The 21385-nt window shown below is 48.1% G+C and overlaps 1 protein-coding gene and 1 long non-coding RNA gene across 13 annotated transcripts in view; one reads left to right on the top strand and one right to left on the bottom strand.

Moving 5' to 3' along the window:
* Nucleotides 1-18858, bottom strand: part of MTMR1 (myotubularin related protein 1) — a 63040-nt gene extending 44182 nt beyond the window's left edge. For 3 of the 11 annotated variants that reach the window (XM_036908401.2, XM_036908403.2, XM_036908402.2), the window contains exons 1-2: nt 18587-18855; nt 10123-10228 (exon numbers count right to left, since the gene is read on the bottom strand). In XM_036908401.2, coding sequence (XP_036764296.2) covers nt 10123-10228; nt 18587-18720 — 240 coding nt within the window. In that variant the 5' untranslated portion in view covers nt 18721-18855. Of the gene's footprint in view, nt 1-10122; nt 10229-10967; nt 11367-18586 lie in introns of those variants that run through there. The other 8 variants (XM_036908406.2, XM_057495784.1, XM_036908407.2 and 5 more) reach the window with 5 other exon arrangements.
* LOC130681927 (uncharacterized) lies at nt 18064-21161 on the top strand. 2 transcript variants are annotated; one of them, XR_008995215.1, is made up of 3 exons: nt 18064-18330; nt 19358-19575; nt 20960-21161. It is a non-coding gene; the product is annotated as an uncharacterized LOC130681927 (long non-coding RNA). The 2 variants fall into 2 exon arrangements; XR_008995214.1 differs by having other exon boundaries at nt 20933-21161.
* The last annotated feature ends 224 nt before the right edge of the window (nt 21162-21385 follow it).

Here is a 21385-nt window from a genome sequence, read left to right as displayed (position 1 = left end):
CAGACAGTGTTCAAAGCACTTTGCACGTATTAACTCATTATTCTCAAAACCACCTTGTAAGATAACTGTCATTGGCCCCTTTTTCTGATGAGAAAGCCAAATACAGTTAAGTAACCTGGCCAAGTTCAGGGTGGCAGAACAAGTACTCGAACCCAGTCCACTATACCCTTCAGCATGGTGCCGCTACAACGAACACACTTCAGCAGCAGCCTTCGACCACAGAGCCAGTCTCTCTGGGCTCCCCTAGCCTTGATGAAGGAAGCGACACCACTACCTCTCCCCTCGCTTCCCATGCTATTATTTTCACACTTGTTCTGTAACTACAATTAAATTTTTGATGCTTTGTTTATGAAGTGGTAACAACTGAAAGCTCAAAAGCAGCACTCACCAGTAGAGGGCCTTCTATGTAGGAGACAGATAGATATTGCCTATATATATCATACACCAGCATCAATAAGCCTTTGCTACTGGAAAGACATTAATTCTAAAGTTTGGAAAGGGGCAGGATGATAATCTGCTTCTACATTCACATAATTCTCTACCTATTATAATGAAATCCTCAGTATTCTTGGTATGAGACGGGGAAGGTCACTGTAGTCTTACTTGAAAGTCTCTAAGTACGTACCCATGTGTTTCCCTCTGGTTCAGTTTACAATCTGCCCTGAAGCCATTTCAGGCACAAGGAGAGGTCCGTTTTTCTCTTGAATCTGATTCTGATTGGAACCAGAGAGGAGTGCAATTGTTTTAACTCAGGAAGCCTAGAACCAGCTCTCACCAGCTGACTGGGGGCCTCTGGTCTGCTTCTGGCCTCAGTTTCTAGACTTCCCAAAGGAGAGGAGTCCGCAGAATGACTGCAAGGTTCTGGCCACTTCTGAGACCTGGAGTCATTCACCTAAGCCTCATCAGAAGACTTCAGGAAACCTCTCCCCAGCAGAGGCTTAGGGAAGCAAATGGCAGGGTGGTTGAAAGAATGCACTCTGACCTAAATCCTAGCTCTACCACTTACTGCCCACCAGACCTCAGAGGAGCCACACAAGCCCAAGCAGGCTGCCTCTTCTAGAAATCAGTGGTGCTACTGAGCACACCACCCTCAAAGGGAGCAGGAGGTGCGGGGTGACTGAACCAGGGAACGTGTCTGGCCTGGGTGGGTAAGTACTCAGAAGCAGGAGTTGTTACAAACAGTGTTATTTAGGAGGCCTTTTCCACATTGGTGGGTCTCAGCCTCCCCACTTCACTGCAACTCTCTTGATCTGTTCCACATCCCCTCTCAACTCGTACACATGCCAAGAACCTACAAGAAGGTGTAAGAAAGTTAATAATGATCTTAATCTATTTAACCAAGCAAGCAGACTGTCTGAAAGCTAACTAAAAATGTACCTGCCTCTAAATGGCTTTCACTAAATCAAGGAAAAGCTGAGAAATGAGCCTCATTCTGGACAAGGAGCTCCTAAAACCCTTGGCAGTTCCTGAATGCTAGCAATGGCTCTTGTTCTAATGAGGTGACTCTGGGTGGGCTCCTGGATGGGGGCTGCTCACCAGAAAGACCAAGTCATGATTAAAAGCTTAGAACTTTCAGCTCCAACCCCCATCCTCCAGGTGTAGAAGGGCTGGAAAATCAGTGAATCAACCATGCCTATGCGATAAGGCCTCCACAAATCCCCAAAGTATGGAGTCTAGAGAGCTTCAAGGCTGAACACACCCACATGCTGGAAGGGTGGTGCACCCCAACTCCATTGGGACAGAAGCTCTTGTGCTTAGGACCTCCCAGTCCTTGCCCAATGGACCACTTCAACGGGCTGTCCCTCTGTGTCTTTTATCACATCCTTGAATAATGTGGTAAATGTGTTTCCCTGAGTTCTGTGAGCTGTTTTAGCAGCTGATCGAATTCAAGGAGGGTGTTGTGGGAACCTATAATTACTAGCCAAGCTGGGCAGAAGTTGTGGGGAACCTGGAGACCCATGACTTATGGCTGGCATCTGAACTGCCGAACAGTCTTGTGGGACTGAGGCCTTACCCTGAGGGTGGATGTCAGAATTGAAATGAATTGTAGGACACCTAGCTGGTGTCACAGAACCGGCCGGTGTAGGGAAAAAAACACACACAGAAGTGCTCTAGGAGTGTAGTGTGAGTGCCAGAAAAGAAAACGGTGATGGGGATAATTTAAATTTTGGTGCTTTCCCAGAAAAGCACCAATATTTAAATGTATAAAAGTTTGTGTTGGGGGTAAAACTCCCTTCCTCTGCCAGCAGGTTCCATTCAAGTCATCCTTCTGGGGGGCTCGCTCCCACAGAGAGGCTTGGCTGGTGCTGACTGCTCGCCCATGGTACTGGAGGCAGTGTGCACCCCTTTGCCCCTCTGGGACCCGAGCCTGCCAGGAGGGTACAGCCTGGTCACCTCAGCCCATGGGGAGTTCGTCTGTGTGGGCCCTGCCCCAAGGGAGAGGCCGCAACTGTCCTGGGCATACTGGTACTGGGTTCTGTGAGCTGTTTTAGCAACTGATCGAATTCAAGGAGGGTGTGTTTAATTCTGGGCCCACTGAAACTGAAAAATAAAGTAACTGAATTCACTCAATTTAACTGAATTTAAACACACGCCTTTAGGTGTGTTTAGTTCTGGGCCCACCATGGCCTCAAGGCTAAGCCAGGCACTCCAAGCCAGCTTTGATCAGTTATTGTAGCCTGAATCTGTCAGGCACCTGTCTTTGATTCTTCATAAGGTATATAAATAGTTAAGACCCCGAAACTGCCAACATTATGAAAGTATTTCAGGTTTTCAAACACAGCCAGTTCCAGCAATACAGATCCCAACAAGCAGTTGTTGACTGTCCCCCATACAGCAAGCACTGTGCTCAGGGCTTCAAATGTGTCATCTCACCCACCAGCCACCAGGCGGGAGGTACTACCATTAGCCCGATATGGCCAATGAGGAAACTGAGGCAGCAAGTAACTTACCTACAGTCACATAGTCAACATCAGCAGAGCAGGGATTCAAACCCAAGCTGGCAGGATTTGGTGCCCGTGCTCTTAACCTCAGTATGGCCCCAGCTGAGCCATGCCCCTTCCAGAGGAGGCCGACAAAGGCCCTCAGCCTTAAGGCCCAGAGGGCCCTGCTCTGCAGTCTCACCCCTTTCACCACACCTTGCTTACACATCTACTTGAACACTCACTACAGTCCAACTTGCACTTTATTTCTTGGTGTCTTTTCTCCTACTATGGATTCTAGGCATCCCAGCCCGTGGCACATAACAGGCGCTCACATGCATTTATGTAAGTGGACTGGTTCAGCGATGACTATACACTCCTCTTGTACTCGTTTCCGCACAGCATGTACGTTTCTGTAACTGTGTGCAGTAAATGAGCGCTATATGCATTTTGTACACATGCTTCGCTAGTTAATACACTAACCCTCTGCTGTAACACCCATTATGCAGCTGAGGATGCTGAGGCCCAAAAAGGTTAAATCATTTGTTGGCCAACTAGTTAGTTACAAGGCTGGGACTCATGGCAAAGTGCTCTGATTTCCAAATTTTTTTATCTTTTTGATAAACCATGTAGGACATCTAAATCAAATACTAGTTCCTTATAAATGAGTTTTTTTGAACTTATGCCTCTAAGAGGCTTCAAGATTGTATACTAGAGTGAAAAAACATCACTAGTTTCTGTTAAGTGTAACGTCTATAAATAATTTTGCTTTAGCAGTTAGACTGCTGCAAAATGAGTTAAAAAGAGGTTTTACCCTGCCATGAAGCTTGAACTGCCGGGTCAGGATGTCATTCCTTTTTGCTGCAGGAGTCTTAATAACCAGAAGTGTGCACAACCTAGTGCTCACCGACCAGCTGGAGTCAGCAGCCAGAGCAGGCCAATAAAAATCTCAACTAGGCATCAAAACCCTGGTCTCTGGGAAACGAGCCACACCTGAACTCTTTGCCTGATCCCTTCGGTCCAACCCCAACCTGAAACATCTCTCTCCACTCTCTAAAGCCCTCCAGGAAACATGACGAGTGAGCCGTTCAATTCCATCCTTGAAGCCTGCTGGCCCCAATTTCCACTTACAAAAGGGACGAAGATATTTGTAACTGAACTAGTGTAAGGATCATTGTTGACGTCCTTTCACTAACTAAATGCCAACATCTTTTTGAGCATAATTATACGTCTATTTAAATAGTATTTCTGATACCTCATAGTTACATTGATCAAAATTTATTTTACATGCAATATTCAGCAGTTTGTAAAAATCTTGACGTTTTAAAAATCAAATTTTTAATTTTTAGGTAATTGTAGATTCACATGTGGTTGTGAAATAATACAGGCAGATTCCACATACCATGTACCCTGTCACCCAGTTTTGTCGATGGTAGTCTGTGACAGAACTACAGAACAGCACTGGAACCAGAGGACCAACAGTGGTTCAGGTAGGATGCAGAACCAGTTAGTTCATCACGAAGACCCTGAGGACTGCCCTTTTATAGCCACATCCACTTCCCTCCCCACCTGCCCCTTGGCCCCTGGCAACCACTAATCTGTCCTCTATTTCTGTAATTTTGTCCTTTGAAGACTGTTATATAAATGAAATCATACAGTATGCAACCTTTTGGGAGTGGTGTTTTTCACTCAGTGTAATTCCTTTAGGATTCATGCAATTCTTTTCTCTGTCCTCTCTCCTGCTTTTGAACCCATCCATGGAGTTTTGGGGGTTTTTCAGTTACTGTATTTTTCAGTTTTCAAATTTCCCTTTGGTTTTTCTTCATCTCTTACATTCCTCTGCTAAAACTTTTCAATTTCTTTTCTCACTTGCTATGTTTTCATTGTTTCAAGCATATTTGTAATTGCTTATGAAGCAATTTTGTAATGGCTTCTTTAAAACTTGTTTCACAGAATTCTAACATCTCTATCATCTCAGTTTTGGTATCTATTGGTATTCTACTTTTTCATACACTTTGCTATCTTTCTGGTTCTTGGTATGACAAGTGATTTTCAGTGGAAATCCGGGCATTATGAGGATCGGTTTGTATGAGCTCTGTGGACCCTATTTAAACCTTCTGCTTGAGCTGGCTTTCTCTGACACTGCTGCAGCAGGAGAAGGGGGGTAGAAGCCCCGGTTCCCCAATCAGCCGCACTGGAACGGGCAGATGGGGGTTTCCCAGCTACTGCTGGGCGGGGCCAACAGAGTTCCAGCTCCCCACTAGGCTCCACTGACGCCACCAGGGCTGGGAGTGGCAGGGATTCCTCATCACGGCCCCCCACATGGTATCCATGGACACCACAGTGAAGGCTGAGTCCCCTTACCAACTCCCCTCTAGGCCCCCTCACGGCTGCCGCGGCAGGGGCTTGGTGCGCCTCATGACAGCCTGGCAAGGGTGTGGGGCCACAACTTTTTCTGTGGTGTTTGGCTGGAGTACAGTGGTTAGTGTCTCAAAGTTTTCTTTCTGCTAGGCAGCCCCTTTCCTGGTCCTTTGGCCAGAGACAACAGGATTTTGTTGTCTGTGCTCATTGGCATTTCTGGGCTGCTGGTTTCTTCAGCAACAAGTCTTGGACACATGTGGCAAAAACAGAACCAGGAATTTCACCCCCATGTCATTCCTTGGGTCTGGAGATTCCTAACCAGGCTATTTCCTTTCTCTCCACCTTTCAGGGAATCTTATGCTTATTTTATAATGTCCAGGGTTTTCAGCTATACTTAGAGTGAAGAATAAGAAAAAAGTACCTCTGCTCCATCCTTCCAGAAGCAGCAGCCCGAATCCTGATATTTTAAGAAATGATCCTTCCCCACAAGTAACCATGGGATGGGAGATAGAATAGCACTTCTCTATTATGGTGGTTACAGACTGGAGGTCTACTGCTCAAACAGGGAGTGGCAGGGTTTTTCTACTTTAATTGTTTAGAGGGACATGCCATACTCCCTAGCTCTCCACAGCCCCTCCCATGTCTGCCTAGCTTGTTAACTATCCCATGTAGACATTTGTGTTTGCAAAGCTCTAATACAATAAATACATGAGGCCATGCTATCAGCAATGGATTACAGCCATGAATTCTGAAAGATCATGCTCAAGCTTCTCTTTTCATAGACTAGTATTCAATTTAAGAAATATTAACTAAGCTCAAGTTTAAGAGGGTATTTCCCGTACACTGCATTGTACTTCCCTTCAAAGCCTTTCTGGAAATTTCTGTTGAAGATCCAGAATTTAATTACTGTCCTACCTGTTAAATGATAAAACTTAGTACAGGACCCTTTCCATTGTCTTCTTTTACTTTTGAATGTTTAAAGAAGAGATCTAGGTACTATACGTGCATGGATGAATGGAGGAGAAAAAGGAGGAGAAGAACAGAGAAGAGGCGGGGATGACGGTGGTGATGGCGATGGAGCCAGAGGCTGGAGGATGACCACAGTAAAACTACAGTGTCCTTCAGACACCTGACTATAAGCCACGAAATCATAAAACCCTTAGAAGACAACATAGGCAAAAATCTCCTGAATATAAACATGAGCAACTTTTTCCTGAATGCATCTCCCCTGGCAAGGGAAACAAAAGCAAAAATGAACAAGTGGGACTACATCAAGCTAAAAAGCTTCTGTACAGCAAAGGACACCATCAACAGAACAAAAAGTCATCCTACAGTATGGGAGAATATATTCATAAACGACATATCTGACAAGGGGTTAACATCCAAAATATATAAAGAACTCACACGCCTCAACACCGAAAAAGGAAATAACCCAATTAAAAAATGGGTGGAGGATTAGAACAGACACTTCTCCAAAGAAGAAATTCAAATGGCCAACAGACTCATGAAAAGATGCTCCACATCGCTAATTACGAGGGAAATGCAAATAAAAACCACAATGAGATATCACCTCACACCAGTTAGGATGGCCAGTATCAAAAAGACTAAGAACAACAAATGCTGGCAAGGATGCAGAGAAAAGGGAAGCCTCATACACTGCTGGTGGGAATGTAAGCTAGTTCAACCATTGTGGAAAGCAATATGGAGGTTCCTCAAAAACTAAAAATAGAAATACCATTTGACCCAGGAATTCCACTCCTAGGGAATCACCCTATGAATGCAGGAGCCCAGTTTGTAAAAGATGTATGCACCCCTATGTTTTTCACAGCACTATTTACAATAGCCAAAATATGGAAGCAATCTAAGTATCCATCAGTAGATGAATGGATAAAGAAGATATGGTACATATACACAATGGAATATTATTCAGCCATAAGAAAGAAACAAATCCTACCATTTGCAACAACATGGATGGAGCTGGAGGATATTATGCTCAGTGAAATAAGCCAAGTGGAGAAAGACAAGTACTAAATGATCTTCCTCATTTGTGGAGTGTAACAATGAAGCAAACCTGAAGGAACAAAACAGCAGCAGACTCACAGACTATGAGAAGGGACTAGTGATTACCAAAGGGGAGGGGTGGGAGAGGGTGGGTGGAGGGGGAGAGAGAAGGGGACTGTGGGGGTATCATGATTGGTGCGCATGGTGTGGGGGGGATCAGGGGGAAGACAGTGTAGCACAGAGAAGGCAAATAGTGACTCTGTGGCATCTTACTACACTGATGGACAGTGACTGCAATGGGGTATGGGGGGCACTTGAGTGAGTGTAGTAACCACATTGTTTCTCATGTGAACCCTTCATAAGAGTGTATATCAATGGTACCTTAATAAAACAAAAACTACAGTGTCCTAAGGATGACTTGGGTTCAGATCCCAGTTCTAACTGTGTGATACTAAGCAAGTCACTTACCTTCTCTGAGCCTTGGTTTTCTCATGTATTAATTGATAATTACAATAAAAGCTACCTCACTGGGAGGTTTTAAGGCTTAAACGGATGTATGTCAAAAAGCATCACAAAACCACGCACTCCTGTACATGCTAGGGGTTGATGAGCACGATGATGTAGAACCACTCTGAGCAGCCTACGACTCAGAAGACAAACACACTTCAGATCAAGACTCAAGCACTCTGCCCCTTATAAACATCTGCTCCCATTTAATTACTAGCATGGAGTTTAACCTATAATAAATTAACCCCCAAACTCAGTATGTATTTCAAATAAGATATTTTCACGATAGGTAATTTCAAAAATTACCAACTAATAACTGCAAATTAAATCCTCAAGGAATTGTATCTGGACCTTCAGGGAAAACCACATGCCATGGCTCCCATCCAAGAGGTGTACCAAGGCCCATCCTGGTCACTTGGATTTTAATAACTACTTTATCAGTAGCATATAAAATTATTCCTGTGGTTTAGAAACATTTTATGCTTTTATTTATTTCAAAAAACTATCTCCTTAAAGAAAACATAATTCCTGAATTATAAACTTAACACCAACTTTGCAGACTTGGCTACAGGGCAAATATAACAAAGACAATTATAAATCATGTTCTCTTATAATCATTCATAAAGGCTTTAACTGTGATCTGAGGTAATTAAAATTCAATTTACAAAATATAGAAAAGCCTTATGCACCATCTGTTAAACCTTTCCAACACAAGCTAATCCTGCTCCACAAAATCTATAAATAGACTAAAACCAAGAAAACTTAGTTGCTTCACATTGAAGTACAGACCCAGTCTCAACACCGAATCTTTATAGACCCCACATAGCACTAACAAATAGTCAACCACAATGCAAACACTACAGCTAACTCCTAATTGTCTGGAAAGAACATCCCTCCAAGACCTGAGAGCTAGCTAGTCTCTGCTAATACGGGTCCTTGAGCCTCTCCACTCAGCTAAGGTGGGGGCAATAGGGCAACCAGGACCAGTGGGGTCAGCAGCTGCTCAGGGACCAGCCCACTCAGGCATCGGTGGTGCAGCAAATGCTTCTGCCACCTGCAGACAGCCTATCTGACCAGCTAGGATCTAAGGACCAGGAGCCCCAGCTGCTCCTACGTGGGCAAACATGAAAACTAGATAGCAGGGGAGCTGATTAAGGAATATATGGCTACCCTTCTGGCTGGGCACGTTACCCAATTTCTACTAATCAGCAGCCATGCTTTCCTTTGGTAGGTGAGATCCACAGTGTCCGATGGCTTAGATGAAGCAAGTATAGCATGAGAGCCAAATCTCCATGACAGCCTCTCGAGGCAGTTTCTGCACTTCTTAAGTCATGAGCTAAGGAGGAACTGAGGCCAGAGCCCTTAAACAAGGAGCAGCTATTAAGAATGAATTGGGATCTTTATTGTAGTTCTTGAACTCTGTATAAGATCTGATGCCTAGCAAGGGCCATGATTTTGAGACTGCTGACTGAGGGTAGTCCACGATAATAAATGGAATTCACACATACTTGTGAAAATCATAAATCTCTTAAACTAGCATGCAAAAATGGCTACAATAAACTGATGCCTCAATTCAAGCAAACACTACTACTGAAATGTAAACATGGTTTTATTTAATGTACCTGTTAATAGTTTGACATTAAAACAAAGTTAGTCTTTTGCCTTAATGGAACACACAAGTGTTTTATTTGTTAATTGATTCAACAAGTATTTACTGAGCACCTATTCCGTTCAAGAACTGTGCTGGAGCATCAGTGATGAGGAAAAGAGCCCCAGTCTACTGACTAGGAGCTTTTCACTCTTAACCTTAGAATAAGCAGGGAATCCAACTTTTAAATGAGATCTTTCCATCCAATAAGGACTAAAAAATATTCTTGAGATTTTGCAAGTTTTTTTGCATTCTACCACATGTTAATGCTGAATACCCACAGGTAGTATCTAAATACAGAAACAAATAGTGAAGATAGGGAAATACTCTTCATCAGATGTTTTCTGAAATTCAGAATACTAGCAAAGAAAACATAGGCATTTGCTCTAATATAAAGACAATATATAATACAGTAAAATATAATTAAATATTAAAGTGGAACCAGATTTTTAAAAGAATGATCATAATCTAAAGAAAGCTTTTCCTCTCAATTATAAAACCATGACTACAATACTAGATCCTGGTAAAATTTCTGAATCAGTTCTAACAATGGAGAACTTTTCTCCCTTGTTCCCAAGCAAATGGCTGTTGACCATCAAGAGGCCAAAGCCTCACTCATTAAAACAGCAAAGCTTCTTGGCCTCTTATTTATTGAAAATGAATTAAGAGCTCAATGCTACTTACCTTGTAATCTCTGGATACATTTTCTGATGTCACTGAACCTGAAATCTGACTCGAAATTGTAGCAGCTATAAGCTGTTTACACCATTCAACGTGTGATCCTGTAGGACTAAAAGAAATAGTGTGATTAAAATATTTAACACTTTAGTATTAAATTTAATAGCTCTCAGTGAGAAAAACAGGCAGTGACTTGGTGTCTTGCCAATGGGTTTCAGCCCAGGGCAAATTCACTATGGATTCAATGCAACCAAAGAAATGACAGTAGAACGCTCTTGGGGTGAAAGGGTTATACCCAACTTTATTTCCACAGTGGCAGGCCAATCACTAGAATCCCGTTCACTCAGAGTGAGTCTGCCTGCAGCAAGCCGGTCTCTTGCCTCTGGGCCTCTGTTCTTGGCACTGCCACCACTCCAGTCTCCTCTCTGCTCTCCTGCAGCCTTGCAGCCGTGCCACCGCGTCGCCCAGACCACTGGGCGGAGCTCTTTGTATCAAGTCAATAGCAACATACTGCCCACACATGTGTAGTGAGCTAGCCGCCCAGGGCCAGGTGAGAATCCTGGCCACAGGAACCCTCACTTTATCCACCCTCCACCCCTCCAGGATTCTCACCTCTCAGTCTATGTGCCCTCAATCCTCTGCAATGGTCCCTGTGCAAGAAAGCTGGAGCATTGTAACCAAATTCCATAACAACATATTACAACATACAAATGACAATAATTAAGACAAACTATAATAACGCTCAAGCCTGAGGGATCCACTGCCACCAAGTGGTCATCCCGGCTGTATTCAAACGGGTTCTCCCCAAACGAGTTAACCAAAGGACCGTGGGTGGGCCTTACAGTACCCACCTTCTCCAGCCTCTCCAGGAGAAAGGCGTGCAGACACACAGGCCGACCTTGTTGCTTTATCTCTGCCTCTGCTTCGTCCTCAGCAGCCGGAACTGCGGCTCCGGTCTCAGTTGTTGCCACAGCTCCAGTCCAATTTCTCTCTGTCTGCTCCTGCCTTTTCAAACCAACCCACATCTGGGTCCTCGTGACCTTCACGGGGCCCTTTACATTCTTCCTCCAAGCAGACCATATTTCCTTTTGTGCCTGAGCCTGAGGATGGGATCAGAGTGTGGGGCGCTCCACGACCTGGGGAGGGGGCTGCACCTCTCCTGGAGGAGCCCGCGGTTGCCGAGTCCTTCTGGCTTCCCACCAGGTTTTAGCCGGGTGGGGTCTCCACTGAGGAGGGGCCGCCACCCCCACCCCCACCTGTTCGTCAAACCTCCACTCCTCCATTTCTGGGGCCAATGGCTCCACTACCTCTTTCTCTTGCCCCAGGACACCTGGCAGCATGCGTGCTGCTGCTTCTCATGCTGCCTCCTCTCGGCCTTTACTATTTCCACAGCACATCGTAGTGATGCCATTTCAGTCAGCAACAAATTTTCTTTCTCTTGGGGTGGAGCCCAGTCCTCGACCCCTTCACAGCGCCACATGTCCACAGGGGACACCCGAGTGTCTCTCCGTCCATAGGTGCAGCCGCTGAAACACTCCTCCCGTGAGGGCAGCCAGCTCTTTTCCTTGGTCAACAACGAACCCTGACGATGTCGCCAATTGTCTTGCCAACGGGTTTCAGCCCCGGGCAAGTTCATTATGGATTCAATGTGACCAAAGAAATGATAATAGAATGTTCTTGGGGTGAAAGGGTTATACCCAACTTTATTTCCACGGTGGCAGGTCAGTCACCAGAATCCCATCCACTCAGAGCGAATCTGCGTGCAGCAAGCTGGTCTCTGCCTCTGGGCCTCTCTACCCCCGCAGCCCTCTCAGTCTCTGTCCTCAGCGCTGCCACCACTCCAGCCTCTGCTCTGCTCTCCTGCAGCTGTGCCACCATGTCACCCAGAGCACTGGGCAGGGCTCTATTTTATATAGAGTCAGTAACAATGCATTGCCCACACGTGTGCAGTGAGCTAGCCAACCAGGGTCAGGTGAGAATCCTGGCCACAGGAACCTTCGCTTTATCCACACTTGGGGTATTTCATAAATGAGCACTGACTTGGTACATTTCTTTTCTTAGAAAACAAACATTTATCCAACTACTCAGTTACCTTTACATTTTTTATGAGAACTGAAATATGACGGACAAGTAGGAAGTAAGATGATGTTGCACGTTGATTTTAAATGAATCAACCTTTTAAAGGTTAAGATTCTAGGCATTATGCAAACCACAATGAGGTATCACCTTACACCAGTTAGGATGGCCAACATTCAAAAGACAAACAACAACAAATGATGGTGAGGATGCAGAGAAAGGGGAACCCTCCTACACTGCTGGTGGGAATGTAAACTAGTTCAATCATTGTGGAAAGCAAAATGGAGGATCCTCAAAGAACTAAAAATAGAAATACCATTTGACCAGGGAATTCTACTCCTAGGAATTTACCCAAAGAAAACAACTTCTCAGATTCAAAAAGACATATGCACCCCTATGTTTATTGCAGCACTATTTACAATAGCCAAGAAATGGAAGCAACCTAAGTGTCCATCAGTAATGAATGGATAAAGAAGGGGTGGTATATATACACAATGGAATACTATTTAGCCATAAGAAAGAGACAAATCCTACTATTTGCAACAACACGGATGGAGCTGGAGGATATTATGCTCAGTGAAATAAGCCAGGAGGAGAGCAACATTTGTGGAGAATAACAACGAAGCAAAACTGAAGGAACAAAATAGCAGCAGCCTCAGAGACTCCAAGAAAGGACTAGCGGTTACCAAAGGGGAGGGGTGGGGGAGGGGATCGTGGGGTATCATGATTATTGCACATGGTGTGTGGGGTCACGGGGAAGACAGTGTAGCTCAGAGTAGACAAATAGGGACTCTGTGGCATCTTCCTATACTGTTGGGCAGTGACTGCAATGGGGTATGGGGGGGACTCGATAATAAGGGTGAATGTAATAACCATATTGTTTTTCTTATGAAAACTTCATAAGAGTGTATATCAATGATACCTTAATAAAAAAATATATTAAAAAAAAGAAGATTCACAATTGTTGAAATAAGAGAAATAAAATGTAAGAGCCCAAAAGCTAACACTATGGACAATAACCAGCCTTTACAACAGCATGTCTTTAATAAACAGTGTTGAGTCCAGGGGAAAAAAAAAGATTCTAGGCATTAGTTTAGCATGCTATTCTCTATAATAACTTTATTACAATTATATAGGGTGAATATTCTGAATGTAAGGCATATATAAATTTAATTCTAAAGTGAAATATTTATCTTTCAGCATATGGTTTTCAAATAATCAATTTCACATTGGTAGTTTTAAATCTAGAAAGTAATGTAATTTTGAGTGAATCAAAGCAACTCTTAGTGGAGCAAAGTTTGATCGCGTGATTTTAAAAAGAGCAGACAAGAAATCTGATGTTCTGTGTGGACTGTAATGCTATGTTATATTTCTGTAAGTACTGTGGAACTTACAAAAGGCTCTTCCTGTCCCTTATGTTATCAGAGACTCACAAGCAGGGTGTGCTAACAAGGGTGAACAGGGACTAGCCAACTTGTTTCTGAGATGCGAAAATTGAGACACAGAGGTGACCTGCCCCATCAGGAAGTGGTAAGCCTGGCTCCAGCTCTACTGGGGCCATCCTAGGACATGGCACAAACAGTAGTGGCCCACTCACTGAGCTGGGGCACAAGACAGAGGCCCCGACAGCAGATGCCAGACCCTGCCTCATGGGAGAGCAGGGCACGCAGAGCAGACGGCACCAGCCACTTGCTAGGCACTCTGAAGTGTCCCACACATCTCCACATACAGCCTCACCTGAGCCTCACAGTGCCCCGGCTCACACAGGAGACAGTGGACGCTCTGGTGTTTGACCAAGGCCACATGACAGGGAAGTGGCTGGGCTGGGCTCACCTGACTTCAAGGACCCAGTAAGCCAGCTAGGCAGTGAGGGAAATAAAAGCTGCCGCCAGGGGACCAGGCTCGGCTCTCTACTCTTCAAAGCACTGAAGAAATCAAGCAAAAGGGCAAAGGTGCTGATGCAAGTTCCTTGCACGTGGCTTTCACTGAAAAGACTGTTCCAGGCTTCACACTCTCATCACTAACTCAATCCACACTCATATGTTGATTAGAAGGACAGCAGAACCTGGAATCCCTAAGCACTATGTACAATAAACTAAATAGTAAAATAAAGATATCTGATGCTCTCTACTAGAATCTGACCAAGATTGCCCAGCACTTATCTGCTGGGGCTGAAAATATAAGTAAAAACACTCACTGAAAGGCAGACATTCCCATCATATGTCAAGAATCTATTTACCACAATTTCTAACCAAGAGGAAGAAGGAAAAGGAAGGGACTTCAGTTTTCCTTTTTAAAGGCCAAGTCACCTTCACTGACCATTACATCGTACCTTCTTGTCAGGCTGCCGCCTTCTCTGCCAGCAACTCTTTTAAACAGTGGAAACCTGCCTACTATTCACTGCTGCGGGTGACCTGTTACCATCTGCCCAGCATCCTTCCCCGACTTCTGATAAGGACACTTCTCCCTACTGTGGGGAGCCGGCACTCCCCACTGCATAGCATTTGGGTGGGGGAGTGCTGCCCTTGCCCCTCCTGCCCACTTGTAGGGCACTGACCAAGGCCATACCCCTCCCACCCCCTTGAGGAGCCCACAGACAAAGCACCAGACAGGGGAGACCAGGACATGGGGAATCCCCGACGACACCGTTGGCAGCTCTGGCTCCAAATATGCCCTTGTCAGCAGCAGTGACAGGCACCAGGACAGACACTTCCTTTTCGGTTTAAGCTGGACTGCTGTGTGTTTTCTGTCACCTACCACCAGAAGACTCCTGGCCAGTGTAATTATAAACAGCGCGGTAGAACGGACTGGAGGACGAGAGGCCTGTTTCTGTCAGCAGCTAGCCACATCCTCTCCCAGAACCGCAGCTTTGTTATCACTAGACAGGATTTAGAAGAGAGAGGAGAGCCCTGCAGTCTCCGGGGCATGGCTGAACCACGCCCACAGAAGTGCAGGATCCAGCTTCCACTCCAGAGGTCACTCTTGAAAGAGCAGGCAAACCGAACCAGAGCCTGTTGCAGTGACCAGGCTGAGAAGGCGGGTCAGGATGCCTCTCCCTGTCTCCCGCGCACTCCTGCTATCAACAACCACTTGTTGGCTGGGGGCTCCCAGCTTTGTTTCTCTAACCTGGCCTCTCCTGATCTGGAGGCCACAATCCCCTGAGACATGTCCACAAGTTGGTCTGGAGACCCTGCCCAGCTCAACCTGTCTGAACCAGCATCAGCCACTCACCAGCAACCCACTCGCCCTCCTGTCCTGCTTCCTAAGTCAGAGTTACCTGACACATGGCCAGTTACCCAGCCCCCCAGGCCCCAGAGCTGGGTTCACCCTGGAGCCCACCCCTAACTTCACTCTCACATCTGAACGCTCACCAATCTGCATCACTTACCTGCTGTGTATCAGAATGGCCCTTGCCCCCACATTCCCTTTCCCAGCAGCCCATCCTTCTTCTGGGTTCTCCTCCTGCTTCGTGCACTTAAGCCCCACCTGTATGTCAGTGACTCTCAAATTCAGGTCTCCAGCCCAGACAGCACCCCTGAAATCCAGGCCCACATAAACCAACTGCCTCTTTGACATTTGCTCTGTGACATACACCTGGCATCTTATAACTGATGCGTCCAGAGCTGAGGGCCTAATTTCCTAGCCCTGCTCCACCAAGAGGCTTTTCCATGCCAGTAACACCATTTTCCCCACAAGCCAAAAACCTTGGGATTGTCCTTGATTCTTCTTTTCTTCCATGCAATAACCAATCTCCAGCAAGCCCTACTGGCTCTACTCTGCAGGGTTTCCTCAAACTGTACCCAGAATCAGACCACTTGGTCCTTCCTCCACCCCACTGCTCTGCTCTACGCCACCAGCCTCTCTCACCAGGACAACTGCAGTAGCCCCCTACCTGCTGGTCCCCTGCTTTAACCCTTCTCCCTCTCAGTCAGTCATCCACACAGCAGCACAGAGATCTTACCTTATACCTGCACCAGATTATGTCACTCCTCTGCTCCAAAATCCCCAACAGCTCCCCATGACTGTCCACCACCTGCCCCATGCCCTCACTGGCCCTGTCAGCATCCTCCCTGCTAGTGCCACAGGCCTCCTGGCAACTCTTGCACGCTTCGCTCACACTCCGACCCCAGGGTGCACAGGCTGCTGCCTGGACTGCTAGGGCCCAAGCATCGCACTTCCTGAGGGATGGTACTCAGAGCACCTTTCTCAGCTAAGCTTTCCCTGATCATCCTCCACACAATCCCAACCCCTCCCCAAAGTACAGGCCCCAACCCTTCCTAGCCCTTCCAACTTACTTTTGTCCCTAGCACCTGTCACCATCTAGCAGGGAACACGTTATACTTTTTTTTTGTCTCTGTCCCCACCAAACATACTCCACGAGGGCAGGGCTTCTTGTGTGTGTTCCCTGCTCTCGCTGCAGCCCAGCCCAGCACCAGACCCGGAGGAGGCACTCACGTCCGCAGAGTCCGCCAAGGATCAGCACTTCCACAGCTTACTTAAGATGACCCCCTGGGCAGTCCACCCACCACACTACTGCAGAGGAAGTGCTCTCAGCGCCACGCCTATCCTGCGGCTCACCTGAAGCAAATCCTCTGTGGTCCCCATAGTCAGGGCCACCATATACTTTCTCGTCCAAACCAAGATACTATTGAGAGTTGAAAGGCGACACTATGAGTCATTACACTGGCCCACCCAGTAAACCAGTACCATCCTGGGCGAAGGTGGCCTCGGGGCTGAGCCTACACATAGCTGAGGTGGTTGTGGAAAATGCAGAGTTCCAGACTCTACCCCACAGAGGGATGGCCTGGACTTAAGGTGGGACCCACAAATCTGCATTTGAATCAAGCACTGGAGACAGACACTCAGAGGCAGGTTATACAGGCCCCGAGCCCTGAGAAGCCAACAAGCACCTTCAAAGTCTGGCTCTTGCCTTCCTCCTCTTCCCCTTGCCAGTTCCCCACACACATCATCTCCTGCACACTGAACGCTGCACTCCCACGGCCGCCCCCCGCCTGAACTCTTATTCTTCACTGCGCAGTGCAAATGTCAGCTTCCTCAGAAGGGCCTCCCTGCCCATACTTCCTGCCCCCCAACCCCGACTAAAAGAAACCAAGGACCCCCACCTCCCTGTACCCACGGTGCAGTGAATCACAACTGAAGCTGCACAGCTTTTTTGAAAAATGCAAACTCCTGAGCCTCACCCAGAACTCCCTAAATCAGGAGCCTCAGGAGTGGGGCCTGGCCACCTGGAGTTCTCAAAGAGCTTCTCAGATGACTGCCGGGGCCCAATACTTCCGTGGCCCAATACTTCCGTGTTTACCTCTCCCCAAGCACTGATCACATTCCATTTAAATGGCTGGTTTGTTTGACTCTCCACCAGATGGGAAGCCACAGAGCAAAAGCCATCTTGTATCCCTGACTCTCCAAGCCCGCACGCCCAGTGGACGATCTGCTGATGAGTGAAACCCTCAGCATTCCAAGCACTGCCTTAGCTGTGATTCGTTTTCAGTGAGGCACCAGCTTGGGTGATTAATGCGTTAAAACACACCTGTAATTACACAGAGGTACAAACAAAGGGACGTTCCTTGTTGTTCCTAAGCTTTTGGAAATTCTCAAGAGTTCGGCTCACTAGTGACTAAGACAGGCAGGAATGAGCATCTGAAACTGACCGAGCTGCATTACAACTGCATCTCTTGCCCAACTGCACTCTAGTGTCAGCGACATGGCCGATGCGGGAGGACTGGATGTTCCAGGCTGTGGGATAACCCGTCCCTTGTCCTCGCGGATTAGGGCGGCCCTCCCAGCTGACGTGCTTGGTTTGTACTTCTGGTTTAGCATGGTTCTGCACCTGCCTAAGAAGCAGTAGGCTTATGAGTTTAGGAAAACAATGTACCGGTTCCTTCAAAGTGTGAAGAACTTAAACGATTGTGTTCTTGCATCAGAAGCAGTTTACAAGTTTTCCATCCCAGTTTTTCCAGTCAGGGTATCTTTGTCTCCATCTGCACCAGCTCCGACACCCTCGGGGTTCGGTCCCCCAGTCCCCACTCCCACCCCCAACATCAAAGGGCCCCCAAGAGACGGCGGGACTTTGGTCTTCACCCCGCGCGAGGCAATGCCACGCTAAAAAGGGGGAGCCCAGTGAGTTTCGAATGATTCGTGGCCCGGGCAGGGGCAGCCGAGGCGGTTGCGCGGGGCAGTAAGAGGGGCCCGGAAACGGTTTGCCAGCCGCGAGGCCCCTCCGGGCCCGGAGGAGGCCCAGCCCGCCAGGTGCGCGGCCCGGGTCGGAGGACGGGGAGCGCGGGGGTCTCCGGAGGGCGCGCGGAGCCGGCCTCGGCCTGGCGCGGGGCCCCCGGGAGGCGGCGCGCGGGAGGCCGCGGGCCGGGGCCCCAGTTACCTGTCCAGGGTCTCCACGCTGGGCTGCCGGGAGCCGGCGGCGGGGCCGCCCGCGCCCCGAGGAGGCCTCCTGCCGCCCGCCGGGCCCGGACCCTCGCAGCCCGCCGCCGCCGCCGCCGCCGCCGGCCTGTCCATGGCGCCGAGCCCGCCGCCGCGGGGAGGCCGCAGTCGCTGGGGGGCCGGCGCCGCGGAGGCCCGGCCGCGCGCCCTGCCGCCGCGATCCGCTGCGCGCCGCTCAGGCGGCCGCCGCCATTATCTGTCACCTGGCGCCCCCGCGCTACCCACAAGGCCGCGCGCGGGCCGGGGGCGGGCGCGCAGCGGGGCGGCCCCACCTGGGCGCGCCGGGCGCCGGGGGGCCCCGAGTCGGAGTCCGAGGGCGGGCGCCGCGGGGCGCGCTCTGCTCGCGAAGCCGCCGGCCTGACTGGAGGAGACGCGGGGTTAACGGGACAGGCTCGGGGAAATCGGGGGTTGAAACCGATAAGTTCCGAGGTGAGGGAAGCCCGGGCCCCCTGGGCGTCCGCGGGCTGGCGCTCCCGGAGCGGAGCGGTTCCCTCCGCCGTACAAGCCCCCCCCCACCCCACTCTTCCGTCCCTCCCACAAAACCCACCTCCCCGCCATCTGCAGGGCCGCCAAGTGTTCTGTTGCCGCCCTCGGAACTTCCGCCCTTGGTTTATATTAAGGGTAACATTTCACTTCTCCTTCTGTGAAAATCAAGCCTATATCTGATGGTAAAGGCTCACCTCCCTCTCAACTCACCTCTGATTTTCTTGAGGGTGGAGAGGGGATTCATGGCCAAGCCCCTTTGCCTGTGACTACCCTGGATATAGACAGCTGACCTACGATCCTGATGAAAGGCAGACCTCAGACAGGGAGTTACCAGTTCCCATCCTTGGTCCATCCTGCCCTACCGGTTTAATAACTTCAAACTGAAACTTGAGGATGTGGATGTGATGCCTGGAGCCCCAGCAGCTATTGTACACCCAAGAAAGGGTGAGAAGGGAGTAAAAGGGTGACAGGGTAAAGAGGATTGGGAGGAAGGAAGGGAAGATGTACAGACACACTGGAGAGCCACCTCCTGCAGGCTTCTGGTTTTCCAAAAGTATGAAATCTGATGTTTAACCCAGTAGTATAGAGTGAATGTTTGCCCCTGCTTCCACCAATTCGTATATTGAAGCCCTAACCTTCAATTGATGGTGTTTGGAGATGAGGTCTTTGGGAGGCAATTAGGTCCTTAGAAGAGGGCCCTGGTACAGATTAATTCCTGTATGAGAAGAGACATCAGAGAGTTTGGCATCACTCTGTCTATGAGCAGGCACCTAGGAAAGGCCATGTGAGGACACAGTGAGAAGGCAGCTCTCTGCAAACCAGGCAGAGCTCTCACTAGGAACCAGTCTCTGCCAGAACCTTGATCTTGGACTTTCCAGCCTCCAGGACTATAAAAAAATCTTTGTTGTTGAAGCCACCCAGTCTATGGTATTTTGTTACAGCAGTGTGAGAAGCCTAAGACACCCACTTTTAGTGGAGTACTTTGTTGCAAGGAACTGCAGACATCCTAGCTGCCCTGCAATTTGTCAGAAAGGAAATGGTACATTTTAAACACTGTGATGCTATTAGACTTTCAACTCAGTTAAGCAAACTTAGGACTTACAGGACAGACATGGTGTCTGACACATCCCTGCCTGAGAAGGTCACAGTCAAGTGAAGGAGACAGACTAATAACAATGACATGTTAGTAAGCGCGATGATGGGGGGGAGCACACAGGCCTATGGGAATACCTGGCCCCATCTATGGGAGAAGGGGGGATCAAGAAGACTTCCAAGAAAAGGTGACATTAGAGGATGAGTGAGTCTTCGATCAGGTGAACAAGTCGTTCCAGACAGAAGGAAGTTATGGACAAAGGTGTAGAGTTGGTTAAACAGCTTATTATGTGCAAAGGAACTCCAAGAAATTTAGTGTTGCTAGAGCATAAAGTCAACAAGACAGGTGAGAAGAGAGAGGCCGGTGGGGGCCCCAGACATGGGGCATCTGGAATGCTAGACTAAGTTTGGACTTCGTTCTGGATGATGCAGGCCGGGCTCACTGCACTTGGAGGACTACCACTATATAGTCCGTCTGCAGCAGACTGTGCCTCCGAAGAAAGACAGCTGCAATAATAACCTGCAACTCACATGCCCTTTTGCAATGTGACCTTGCCACTCCCGCATCAAAAGTGCACTCTATGTCCCTCCCTGTGAGTGTGGACTAGCCCCATATCCTCTCTTAATGAATAGAATGTGGCAGAAGGGATGCTATGTAATTTCCGAGGCTAGGCTTTAAGGGATCGGCAACTTTCATCCTGGCTTCCAGGCACACTCTCTCTCTCTTGGACCTCAGCTGCCATGCTGTGACAAAGCCCAGCCAGCCACACTGAGAGGCCCATGTGGAAGAGAACTGAGGCTCCCCGCCAGCAGCCAGCCTCAGCTGCCAGCCGTGTGAGTGAGGCCATTTCAGACCTTCCAGCTATGCCAGCAGCCCAGTGAAGCTGGAGACTCATTCCACTGACTCATAGATTTTTGAGAAATAATAAATTGTTTTAAGCCACTAGGATTTAGGGTGTTTTCTTTGCAGTGATAGAGCACCCAAACACTTCTCTTGACATCTGCCAAGAGAAGTCATCCTCGCCAGCTCAGCTTGCTTCTGGGGTCTGCTGGGAACCTGGGCCCAAACCATCACTGCCCACTAAGGAAGCTGCTACACACTATTAGGGCTGCATCTGTGGAGGGTCTGAGGTTTTCCCCAACAAGCAAGCTAAAAATTTTA

The sequence above is a fragment of the Manis pentadactyla genome, chromosome X, assembly GCF_030020395.1.
Source record: "Manis pentadactyla isolate mManPen7 chromosome X, mManPen7.hap1, whole genome shotgun sequence".
Lineage (NCBI taxonomy): Eukaryota > Metazoa > Chordata > Mammalia > Pholidota > Manidae > Manis > Manis pentadactyla.
The sequence above is the reverse complement of the archived record's forward strand: the minus strand, read 5'-3'. Positions and strand labels throughout refer to the sequence as shown.